This window comes from Asparagus officinalis, chromosome 3, assembly GCF_001876935.1.
Source record: "Asparagus officinalis chromosome 3, Aspof.V1, whole genome shotgun sequence".
NCBI lineage: Eukaryota > Viridiplantae > Streptophyta > Magnoliopsida > Asparagales > Asparagaceae > Asparagus > Asparagus officinalis.
Window position 1 is genome coordinate 65345444 of NC_033796.1, and position 13477 is coordinate 65358920.

At 45.7% G+C, this 13477-nt stretch overlaps 1 protein-coding gene across 1 annotated transcript; it reads right to left on the reverse strand.

Annotated features, from left to right (window-relative positions):
- On the reverse strand, positions 433-1428 carry LOC109835228 (myosin-binding protein 1-like). The gene is made up of 2 exons (XM_020403213.1): positions 858-1428; positions 433-713 (listed from the first exon to the last, which is right to left on the reverse strand). The coding sequence occupies exons 1-2, from the start codon at positions 1426-1428 to the stop codon at positions 433-435; spliced, it is 852 nt and encodes a 283-aa protein (XP_020258802.1).

The window sequence follows — 13477 nt, forward strand, 5'->3', positions numbered from 1 at the left end:
GGGTATTAAATTGATGGGCCATAAATGGGCGGGCATATTTTGCCCATTTGCCTATTTATGGCCCATTTAACATTTTCTAAATGGGCGGGTATTTGCCCGCCCATTTAATAAACGGGCTGCCCATTTGCTCGTTTATATATAGTACTTTTATGGTGTTTTTTTGTAGTAGCTATATATATATAGTACTTTTGGGGTGTTTTTTTTATAAATTTTAGGGGGCTTTTCGCAAACTATTGGGGCCTTTTTGCAAACTCTTTGGGGCATTTTGCAAACTCTTTGGGGCTTTTTGCAAACTTTTTTGGGGGCTTTTTGTAAACTTTTGAGAGCTTTTCGGAAACTTTTTTGTGGGTTTTTACAGGGTTTTTTTTTTCCAACAAAAAGAGAATAAAGCTCTCAAAAGTCAGAAAAATTAGCTGCAATTGCTTACGCATTTCATTCCTCTTCCAATTCTTTATATAGAAGGTACATTGATTTCCTATCTAACTCAACTTGTCTCTTCAACCGATCCACTGAACTTTCTCCTTCGATTTCACTAACTATAGTCCCATCAAATGATTCAAAACCAGACTCATTTCTCTCAATAGAAAGAGTTTTTGTAATGTTTTGCAATATAGTGGAGCTTGACGCATCAAAAAACTTCAAATCATCTCCTTGCACATGAACTCTAGGACTAGGGCTCAACTCACGAGCCTCGCCAACATTAAGTAGTTGATCTTCGGGGATATACGATGAAGACTCAGGCTCACTATAAGTTCATTGAATCAACTTCTCCGTGATTGTATCATCTGAGTGAGACATCGACAAATTATTCAAAATACTGGCAGCAAACTGTAGGTTCAAGCATCAATCTTTCATACCTTCCTTAAGGTCTTCAGCATCTTCTGATAATGGGTTTTCCAACTCAGAATCAGAATTAGCTTTAACTTCGCTATAACCGACATGAGACAAGCGATCAACTCTGTGATTTTTTAAATGATGAGTTGAAGGTGATACTAGAGAGCTTTCCATTTTTCTGCTCAATCTCTCATTGACTCTAATAGACTTGTGTCTAAAAGGCACAAAGCAACAAGAGCAACGATTCGTGACTGAAGAACCTGACATATGATCCTTTGTCAGTAAAGTGAGTTCAACATCTTCTCCATCAACATTCTCATCAATCTCAATACCTAGTTTACCCACCAACAATCTATAAATTTTGCTATTCGACTTCTTCTTAGTGGCAAATGAAACCAGGCATCCTTCAAACATCTCATTGACATTCGCAAGCTTTCGATGAACATGACAATAAGCGAAAGATGAGATCTCTGGTTTATGGAATGTACAAATTAAATCCACATAGAACCTCGACTTCTCATTGCTAAACACATGATCTAGCCTTGAGCATAGAAAGCAAGGAGCTTGTAGTTTACAGAGACAAGCGAATCTCATGACCAGGAATGAGAACGAGGCATAGAGAAACAACATAAACGCTTATCTTGTCATTGTAGCACCAATGGTAATCGGTAATAATCCATCTGAGCTATTGTAACGAATTCCCCAAATCCAGTTTAAACAAGCCACTTATTGGTTGGATAATAAACAAAAATAGACAGTTTAAACAAGCCCAGCACAATTCAATCAAATAAGGCCACCAGTCAAATAAGGACTCTGGATAATGAACAAAATTGCAGAAGGCCACCAGCCAAATAAGGACTCTGGAGATCATAATCATGGTAGATTAAATCAAACTTGCAGGAGACAACATAAATCAACCAAGACCCAACTCCCCAAATCCAGTAAGATGACCAAAATTAGATCGCCATAAAGACAATTCAATCAAACTAAACTTAAAAATAAAAGAAACAAACTCACCGAGGACTACAGCATAAAGCTCCCAAATTTCACGAACAACAAGAGATCAACAAAGAGAAAACGAGGGACCTTGGAACGAGAGAAAAATGACAAATTTATATCATCCAAAACTGAGAAATTTAGGGGGGGGGATTCAAGAATGAAAAAAGAGAAGATGGAATTAGACCCTGGAATGAGAGACGGAAGGGCGTGAGGAGTGAAGGGAATGAGGAGAGAACGATGGAAATAGCTTCAAATCCTTAGAAATCGCCATGGACGTGGAGGCGACATCGGCTACTCGGAGGCAGCGATGAGTCGGAGATGCTGGCGTCGCGGAGGCGGCAGCGGCGACTCGGAGGAGGCGGAGAGCTGTTAGGGTTGGCAAGAGTAAGAGGAGAGAGAACGAAGAAAGGGATTAGATTTTGCAGAGATGAGTATTAGGGTTTCAGTAAGATGAGAGAGAGAGACGAGAGGACGAGAGAACGAGAGAGATAATTAGATCACGAATGTTTTCACTCGGGCAGGTGGGTTTATGGGCAGCCCAATGCCCACCCATTAAGTGCCCATTTATCCTCTTTTTAATAGATACCCAATGTAGGCGTCGAAAATTGCCTATTGGTCTCCACGAACAGCTCAGTGTTAAGGAACGACAATGAACGTCACTATCTGGTTCACAGGAGTTCGACTGACGTCGGTGAACGATTGAAGTGAACCGACAAACTACGTGAGCTGACGGAATTTCGGAATAACAAAGGCACAGGCTAATCGAGAGCCCCGCGATGTTACAAAAAGAACAACGCCCTTCGTGTCTCGTTCATTCTACAGATAATCCAACCATTGGAGCTGATAGAACTCTTCGTCAAACTTCCAACGCACTTCGAATCACTAAAATCCGAGTTCGGACGAAGAATTTACAGCGGAAGCGGACGAATGCACCTCAACGGAGTGTCTCGGCCAATGTGAGACACCCCAGGGGTGTCTCGGATTTTGTGAGACACCCCACGTCTCGGTCAATGCGAGACACCCCAAGGGTGTCTCGGAATTTCCGAGACACCCCAGGGGTGTCTTGGAATTTCCGAGACACCCTAGGGGTGTTCGGATTTGCCGAGACACCCCAAGGGTGTCTTGGATTTTTCGAGACACCCCAGGGGTGTCCCAACGCGGATTTGGGCCCTGTAGTCCGTTTTCACGGATATCGACGTCCCCGTCACAGGCTAAAGACCCACGCAAGCAAGAGACGACGAACGGATCTTGTGTTTATTTTCAAGAAAGTTGTAATTTTTATTTCTTTGTTGTTTAATTCATTTGTAACGTTTGAAGTTTTAATGAAATCAATGATGAAGGCAACTTTCCTCGAAAACAAGCTGGCGACCACAGTGGGAGCCAACGGCCTCGCTGCCGAGGCCGTCGTGACGCAACCGGCCTTCAAGATCCGGGTGAACGAAGAGATCGAATACGAGTTCGATCAACAAAAGTTTGAAGAGTACCTCTCTTCCTCCTCCTCCAGATCCGCCTCCCCAAACAGGCACAGGAAGACTTCATCTTCCAGAAATGCTCGCGGGACCTCCGACTCGAAGATCCGAGATCCCCTCGCTGTTGCATCTACTCCCCACGACGTTCCTATGACGTCCAACGCGGTTGAAGCTGCAGATCCAGATCTGCCCTCCACCGTAAAGACAAGTGTCGAAGGTGCTCTAGCTTTGTCGAAAAGGGCACGCCAAAGACGGCGTCAACGCCTCGCCCGACAACTGGCCAAGGCCGCAGAATTGATGGATGGGATCCGCTACAATGAGGATCTAAAGTCCAGACAGCGCCAAGAGCAACAACGGCGATCAACCAACTCCTCCTCCAAGACAGAGACGAACGAATGGGTTCGTGTCAAGAGGACTCGCTCAACCCTCGAAGAGCGAATCAAGAAACGTCGTGCATTGCTTGCGCATGCCCGAGTCCTTCTGCAGAAAGCGGAAGAGATGCAGAAAGAAGAGACGGTCAAGAAGCCGTCAAAACACAAGCAGATGTGGGTGCCAAAGGCAAAGCCGGCACCAAAGGCAAAAGCGGACGGAATCGCCGTCTAACCTTCATCAAATCCAGATCCCGTTTCCCTTGCCCCCGCACCTCCGACGGAGTCAAGTAAGAACGTGGGTCCTTCTAGATCCAGGGTTCCTTTGAAAGGTCGTCTCGGTCCCTTATCGGAGAACTGAGGTAAAGCACCTGTCAAGGAGCGATTGGGACTGTTGAAGGGTCCCCAAACAACAAACCAGACTGGGGGTCATGCTAATCCCCCCAAGAAAGATAACAAAGGGAAAGCCCCTGTTGCCGACCGCATTGGATTATGGGTCGAAGTTCAAGAGCCCGTTAAGTTTTCACGCTCGCAAAAGCGTAGACTTGAACGAGCGACTTTTGAAAACGCTAATAAAGCGCCATATCCCCAGAGGGAAACACATTCGTCTGATGATGATTGTGTTATACCTGGGAAGTCATGCCAACACTCTATGGGTTGCTCCAGTTATCAAACTGATGAGTTGTACTATAGAGCTGGGGGTGCGGGTAAGTCTCGAAAGAGAGATGCTCGAGACATGGAATCTCACTGTCCGTGTGCCAACATAATCAAGGCAGTGTTGTCAGAATGCTGCTGCACTAAAGCCCCAAGGAGAGTTTCGGTGTTCGAGAGAATTTCCATCGGAACGTCTGAGACCAGGCCAAGGCGTTTCCGTAGGAAGAAGCCTGTCCGCCAAGAAGACGAACTCCTAGAGGTGTCTGCTAATATGACAGGCAGAGGGAAATCGACGCGACCTTCTAGCTCAGATCAACTTGCCGAAGCATCCCAACGCGTGACTCGATTGCGGTCAGGGATCAATAGGCGAAAGAATTATCAAAGGATGCAAAAGGGACTTCCTTTGGAAGAGGAGGCGTCAGATGCTGGTTCAGATTCCTACTCGGCTATAGCATCCGATGACACAGCGTCTAGTGCGGGACAGCCTTACGAATCATTTATGATCAGCGCCGAACAAGTAAGTAAGATGCTTGAAGATGCCTTGACTAAGCAGAAGGAAGCTTTCAAGTTCGAGATGGAAATGGCCATGCAGCAGATGAGAGAGATGCATGACCAGCAAATCGCGGCACTGACAACTCACCAAGGAGAACCCAGTCGTCGCAATAATCCGAATCAAGAGGAGAATGAACGGGAAGAGGATAATGCCAACATGAACATCCCTCCCGTCAACAACAATAATGGAGGTGGTCCCTCGGATGATAATGCGAAAGAGGATCACGTTACCTCTCCCCGAAGCCACTCGAAGACAGATACGAGTGAAGACAAGAAAATGAAAGACTTGGAGAGCAAAATCAACGCATTGATGAAGGCTCAAGAAGTGAAGTGGTCCGGCATACCATGTCCATATCCAAGGGAGTGGAAATCAATTCCATATCCGGCGAAGTTCAATTTAATCAACTTTACGCCATTTGATGGAAAGGGTTCCCCTAAACTTCTTCGACGACGACACTGAGGTCTCAATCGGCACTCTGTTTGATGAGAAGCAGAAGAATGGTGAGACAGTCGAAAACTTCATGAAGAGGTTCCGAAATAAAGCAATGAATTGCAGGGATCCGGTCAGCGAAGATTTCATCCTCGAGACTTGTCACAATAATCTTTCGTTGGACATCCTCGAAGCTATGGGAATGGCACCGCCAAAGACCTGGAAGGATCTGAAGGTGCGAGGAGAACGAGCCGAGCGATTCCTTAAAAGGAAGAAGGCGAAAAGGGGCCAAATAGCTAATAATGCCCCGCAACAGAACTGTGTCCCTAAGAGAAAAGCACATGCGAATGCTGTGGACACGAATCAAACATTCGAGGTGCAAGCGCAACCGCAACAGCGGCAACAAAAGGCGCCTCAACAATCAAGGTCACAACAGCAATCCCGAAGGCAGCAAAAGACTTCGGAACCGAAACTCCAAAAAGAGTATTCCTTCAAGGACGAAGACGTTCCAACCATCTTCGAATCCCTCCTTGAAAACAACAAGATCAAGCTACCACCTATCGTCAATCAGGTGGAAGCTGACAATACTGCGGATCCGAAGTACTGCGCATATCACAGGAGGATCCTTCATCCCGCCAAGGCGTGCTTTACTTTAAAGAACAGCATCCAAATCCTGATTGAAGCCGATGTTATAACGCTAGGGTAAGCCAATTGAGAACGGCAACACTCCGAAGAGTATACGAGTATAAATTGTTTCTCAATCCTCCAACAGGTGCATGAGGTTAAACTGCTCCCTACATACTCCAATAGGTATATGAGTTTAAACTGTTTCCCACTTTTGACGGGAAGTTCCTGGAGAATATTACGCTAATATTCTTAAGGATAACCCGGTCAGGTAACTGAGAATAATATCCGAACTAGTTCCGCAGAGGAAGCTGGGGGTGGACGATTTATGTAACGGGAAATTCCTAGAGGATCATATATTCTCAAGGATAACCTGAACATGCGATTGAAGATAACGTACTCCTCGTTACACCCAGTTTTGCAAGAAAGCTGGGGGTGGACAATTCGTGTAACGGGAAGTTCCCGAAAGAATGTTAATACTCTTAGGGATCACCCGATCAATATGAACAAAGTGATGAACACTAAGTCCCCTACCGATCAGACTAATTGGCGGTGGGACCACCAAATTCTATCAAGTTCAATCCATTCAAACTTCCGCTATATTCGTGCACTCAACACTTTTATAGTTAGAGTCCGGATATAATCTGGTCAAACCTTCATACAGTTAGGACCACAACCAAAACCTCCTCTCGATTCTCCCAATGAACGAGAGGTCCACAAATCGAGCGATCAAACCTTCCTACAGTTAGGATTGTCTCAAACCTCCCAATTGGTCAAACCTTCTTACAGTTAGGACCACAGTCAAAATCCCCTCTCGATTCCTCCAATGAACGAGAGGTCCACTTTCAAATCGAGTGATCAAACCTTCCTACAGTTAGGGTCATCTCAAACTCCTTCTTGGTCAAACCTTCCTACAGTTAGGACCAAAACCATAAATTCACTCTCGATAAACGAAAAATTTACCTTTAGTTCGGTAATCAAACCTTCCGACAGTTAGGGTTATCCGAATTTTTCGATTCTCGGAGTGGAGGTCCCACTCCTAGTTTCATCTTTCCGGATTCTGGGGGTGGAGATCCCACCCCGAGTCTCCTTTACAGCTGAAAATAGAATATAAAATTCTTCTTCTTCAGTGTCGGGAGATAGAATATAAAATTATTCCTCTCCCATTTTCGGGTTCATCTTTACCCCAAGAGAAGACACCACCTTTTTCAACTCCCAAAATCTGTGCCTCACAGGTACAGGGAATTTTATCTCGAATCCTAAGTAGGGATAAGTCAATGCCTAACACGCATTGCCGGTTTAGTCTTTCTCCGAAGAAGAAGACACCAGAGTTCGATTCTGGGGTATTCTATCCTGAAATCTAAGCAGGAGTCAACGCCTAACACGCGTTGCCGGTTTAGTCTTTTACCGATTGAAGAAGACACCAGAATTCCAGTCTGGGGAATTTCATCCCGAAGCCTAAGGAGGGATGAGTCAACGCCTAACACGCGTTGCCGGTTTAGTCTTTTACCGATTGAAGAAGACACCAGAATCCGAGTCTGGGGATTTTTATCCTGAATCCTAAGTAAGGATAAGTCAGCGCCTAACACGCGTTGCCGGGTAGTCTATTCCCGTGAGAAAGACGAAGTCTACGTGTTCAATGTCGTAGCACTAAAAGAGTTAACTCTTTTATGACAACGTTATGTGCAGAACAGATCTAAACAATCTGCATGCTAGCCTGACTCAAACGGTAGTCGGTAAAGGCTCATCAAACCCGTTGATGGCTGAGAATTTGCCAAATATTCTATAAGTACGAGTCATTGATGCATCAGCTCTATTAGTTGGTCTCGTGACTCGATTATCCAACAACATTAAAATAAGATCCACAAATGCAGATGAATCAGCTTTAACAGTTGGTCCTGCAACACCGACACTTGGGACCGCCGTGCTCCAATACCTTAAGAGCTTAAACTGTGTATACTCCAGTAAACGTATGAGTATAAACTGTGTCAACGTACGACGTTCAAAACCCTAGGGTCAACGCCGGTCAACGCATAACCCTAGGTCAACGCCAGCCAACGCATTGCGACCAAAAAGTCAACCTTCGACGTTCGAAACCCTAGAGTCAACGCCGGTCAACGCGTAACCCTAGGTCAACGCCAGTCAACGCGTTGCGACCAAAAAAGTCAAAGTTCGACGTTCGAAACCCTAGGGTCAATGCCGGTCAACGCGTAACACTAGGTCAACGCCAGTCAATGCGTTGCGACAAAAAGTCAACATTCGACGTTCGAAACCCTAGGGTCAACGTGTAAACCTAGGTCAACGCCAGTCAACGCGTTGCGACCAAAAAAGTCAACATTCGACGTTCGAAACCCTAGGGTCGACGTCGGTCAACGTGTAACCCTAGGTTAACGCCAGTCAACGCGTTACGACCAAAAAGTCAAAGTTCGACGTTCGAAACCCTAGGGTCAACGCCGGTCAACGCATAACCCTAGGTCAACGCCAGTCAACGCGTTGTGAAAAAAAGTCAACATTCAACGTTCGAAACCCTAGGGTCAACACCGGTCAACGCGTAAACCTAGGTCAACGCCAGCCAACGCGTTGCGACCAAAAAGTCAAAGTTCGACGTTCGAAACCCTAAGGTCAACACCGGTCAACGCGTAACCCTAGGTCAACGCCAGTCAACGCGTTGCGACAAAAAGTCAACATACGGTGGTCTAAAACCCTAAGTCAACACAATGTGACGGAGGTAGTTCAAAGTCAACTCAATAACACGAGCCAAATTCAATTCATCATCTGTAGACTCGAGGCTCCGACGACGGCCAGGCGATAAACGCAGCGCCGGCAGAACTTCGGTTATTCGTCAAAGCATCGAATAGACTGAAGATCGAAGGAGCTAAGAGTTGAAACTAATTACTGGTCCTTTACACCGACTGAAGGCTAGACCTATCACATCCAAAGTATTCTAGCCTCTTCTATAAAAGAAACGAGTCTGGAACGCTTTGGAGGGGGTATCTGTAGGCGTCGAAAATTGCCTATAGGTCTCCACGAACAGCTCAGTGTTAAGGAATGACAATGAACGTCACTATCTGTTTCATAGGAGTTCGACTGACGTCGGTGAACGATTGAAGTGAACCGACGAACTACGTGAGCCGACGGAATTTCGGGATAACGAAGGCACGGGCTAATCGAGAACCCTGCGATGTTACAAAAAGAACAACGCCCTTCATGTCTCGTTCATTCTACAGATAATCCAACCATTGGAACTGATAGAACTCTTCGTCAGACTTCCAACGCACTTCGAATCACTAAAATCCGAGTTCGGATGAAGAATTTACAGCGGAAGCGGACGAATGCACCTCAACGGAGCGTCTCGGTCAATGCGAGACACCCCAAGGGTGTCTCGGATTTTCCGAGACACCCCAGGGGTGTCTCGGAATTTTCGAGACACCCTAGGGGTGTCTCGGATTTGCCAAGACACCCCAAGGGTGTCTTGGATTTTTCGAGACACCCCAGGGGTGTCGTAACGCGGATTTGGGCCCTGTAGTCCGTTTTAACCGCTCCGTTATCCCTCATGCCTATAAATACAAGCCTTAGGCCTCATTTTTTCAGATCTGGATTTTTGGGAGAATAGGCGAAGCCCTGCCGGAGTGAAGAGTGATCGAGCACTTCAACGCAAGAGAGTTTCTTCGTCAGATCTACATCACTCGTACCCAATCCTTAGTATTATCCCGTTATGATAATACTAAGAAGAGCAAATATCTCGCTTTATCCGAGATAGGTGCTTCAAGTTTCTAGATCTCCTCACGGATCGACGAAGCTCTAGATCAGATCTGATTGCCAGGTAGTCCACGGATATCGACGTCCCCGTCACAGGCTAAAGACCCACGCAAGCAAGAGACGACGAACGGATCTTGTGTTTATTTTCAAGAAAGTTGTAATTTTTATTTCTTTGTTGTTTGAATTCATTTGTAAACGTTTAAAGTTTTAATGAAATCAATGATGAAGGCAACTTTTGATGAAAACACCCAACCATTTAGGCCCATTAAACTAAATAGATGGGTTATGGGCGGGCTGAATGGTGGGTGGGCTAGGCGGGCAATTGGGCATGGGCCATAATTGCCATGTCTACGTCGGTCCCTCCTATCGGATCGGTTGGAGTGAAATTCGACTCTTAGGGGTCTCTCGGCCACTCCTGCCTTTAAGGGAGGCTTCTAGCTGACTCTAGTGTCGATGACACCACCAGTGCTGCTAGATGTGCCGACAACGTAGGTGGTGGTGCTAGTGCTGGTGCTACTACTGCTACTACCGAGGTTGTAAAGTAGATGTCTCTGTGTCCCTAGCTGCTGCCTTATAAGCTTCAGCATCCTCCATGTTTATATACCCGTGAGCTTTAGCCATCAGTTGCTCATAATTGGTGACCGACTTCTTAGCTAAGGACTCGGCCAATTTATTATTCTGTAGGCTAGCTACGAGAGCGGACATAGCCACTGGACTACGCGGGTCGTTGACTTCCAGTCTCTTCGCTTGGAACCTCTTAAAGTAGGCTCGAAGGCTTTCCCCAGGCTCCTATCTCATTTGTATCAACACATGAGGGGGCTTTTTTATTTGGTGGCAACCAAAAAGTGGTGGATAAATTTTCGGCTAAGTTGCTAGACGATGCTAATGGACTTATTCTCAAGGGCATTCTATTAGAGCTTGGCGCTCCCTGACAGAGTGATGGGAAGCACCAACAAATTATAGCTTCTGACAGGTGGAGCATGCTCATCATATCATAATACTTCTAGACATACTCGGCAAGGTCTCATTCGCCTTTGTACTTCTCCACATGAGGCATCTTGAAATTCTCACACGGGGCATTCATGAGGTCGTCTGTGACGGGGATGTTCCCCCGATGGCTTCATTGATTGGTCTGTACACCCGATCAAATCCAGATACCTCATGGGTGGCCGAGAGGGCTGGAGAGGCATGCTAATGATGGAGAGTCTTAAACATTCTTCCCACAGCATGATCGTTACGGCGACTAGGTCGGGACTCTAGCCGATGGCTTCAGAGTTAGGGAGGAGGGGTATAGGCATCAAAAATTACCTATAGGCTCCCACACACAGCTCGAGATGAAAAAAAGATAATAAATATTATTATCTGAGTCAAAGAGAATTATCTAACATTGACAAACAAATGAAGCGAGTCGACAAAGCATACGAGTCAACGGGACAGCAGAATAGCGGAGCAACGGTCCAATTAGGAATTACATTTCACTCACGAAAGGCGAAGCGTCACTCATGTCTCATCCTCTCCACATATGATTCACTCATGGGAGATTGTAGATCTTTTCTTCAGATTTCTGACGCATTTTGAATCGCGTCATTCCAAGATCAGACCGAGAAATTACGGCGAAAACAAACAAAAAGGAGAAAACGACGTCTCGACCTTGGCTGAGATAGTCCAGGCCTGGCCAGAATTGTCCACGACTACCGCGGACTATCCATAACTATTGCGGACTGTTCAGAACTGATGCAGACTATCAGAACTACCGCGAACTATCCAAAACTATCGCGAATTGTCCAGAACTACCCCAGACTGTCCAGAACTACCGTAGACTATCCAGAACTACCCTGGATTATTTAGAACTACTCTGGACTATCTATAACTACTGTAGACTATCTAGAACTTCCCCGGACTATCCAGAACTGCCCCGGACTATGCAGAACTACCTCGGACTATCCAGAATTGCTGCAGATTATCCAGAACTACCCCAGACTATCCAGAACTACTCCAGACTATCCAGAACTACCACGGAAAATCCAAAACTACCCCAGACTAGCCAGAACTATCCCGAACTATCCTAAACTATCCAGAACTGTTCCGAAATGTCCAAAACTACCACGGTCTATCTAGAACTACCGCGGACTATCCAGAACGACCACAGACTGTCCAGAACTATCTCAGACTATCCAAAGCCTCCCTAACTAATTTGAGTTTATCTATAAACATTGTTAAGTAGTTACAACTAAGGATAAAATCAAATCGTTCGTTCTTATCCAAAAACAAGGCTTCTGAAGCGTATAAATACAGCCCTAGGGCCTTCATTTGTACATATCCAGAATTTTTGAGCCTTGGAGAAGCCCTGTCGGTTGGGAGAGTGAAGGAGCATGAATTTTTCAGAGAGGAGAAGGAGATCTTGGTGACTTATTCAGCATAAAGGGGAATAGTTCAAGAGATCTGTATCCGGTTCATCCACTTCCCTCAAAATTGCACCTTGCTGTGATTCTTGAGGAGAGTGTGTATCTCACCTTGTCGAGATATTCACTTTAGCTTATTGTCTCCTTTGTGAGGCAACAAAACCGTTCTATAGATCTGATCATTTGGTGGTCCACATATAAACCCCGGTACTAGCAAAGATCCCGCATAAGCAGAAGAACAATAAACGATCTCTGCGTGTATTCTCAGGAAATCTTTCTGTTTCTTTTCATTGTAAGGAAAGTCTTATAAAAGACTTAAATTTTCTTTTATTTTGAATCGTTGTATTACCTAAAGTTGTAATGGATTCGAAAGCAATGAAACCGATTTCTGATGCGAACATGTTAGAGACCACAGTGGGAGCCAACAGCCACATTGTCAAGGCTGTTAAGTTGTAATCGTTGATCAAGACCCCTGAGGATGAAGAGGTCGAGTGCGAGTTTGACCAACAGAAGTTCGAGGAGTACGTCTCCTCCTCCTCCTCCAGATCTTCCTCTCCCTGTAAGCGCAGGAAGACCACTTCCCTGAGGAAGATTCGTTGGCCTTCAGATCTGAAGACTCAGGGTGATAATCTTCATCCGAATGCCACCAAAGCCTCCTCTCCGGCCTCCAGGAAAGCCTGATATGACGTTCATGACAACTCCTTGAAGATCAAGGAGTTGCCTATCGAGGGCGCACTAATGCTGACGAAGAAGGCTCGCCAGAGGCGCCGCCAACGTCTTGCCTGCCAATTCGCTAAAGTTTTGGAGCAGGTGGACGAAATCCACTATCAAACAGATTTAAAGTTTAGAAAGCGCAAAGTGGCTAAGCCATCGCCACAACAAATATCGGGATCCTCCTCCTAACCACCGACTAATAAATGAGTTCATGTCAAACGAACCCGTTCTACTCTCGAGGAGCGCATCTAGAAACACCGCGCACTTCTTGCGCATACTCGGATCCTTGTGCAAGAAGCACAAGAGTTATAAAACGAAGAGGTGGTCAAAGAGCCACCAAGACCTAAGCAGTTTTGGGTGCCGAAGGCCAAAACTGTGCCTCTACCCGACAAGAGACATCAGTCGTGTCTCTCACTCAATTCCAGCTCTAAGGCTGCTTTAGAGTCTTCGTCAATTTCAGATCCGGCTTCCATTACTCCCGCATCTCTGGTGAAGCCCTACGACAATGTGGATATCTCCAAGTTTAGAATTCTATTGAAGGATCACATTGGTCCTCTACTCGAATATCGAGGTAAAGCTCCTATTAAGGAATGCTTGGGTCCGCTAAATAATTCCCGAGCAAAATTCCAGACTGGGGGTCGTACACGACCTTCCAAGAAACTAATTCCCGTA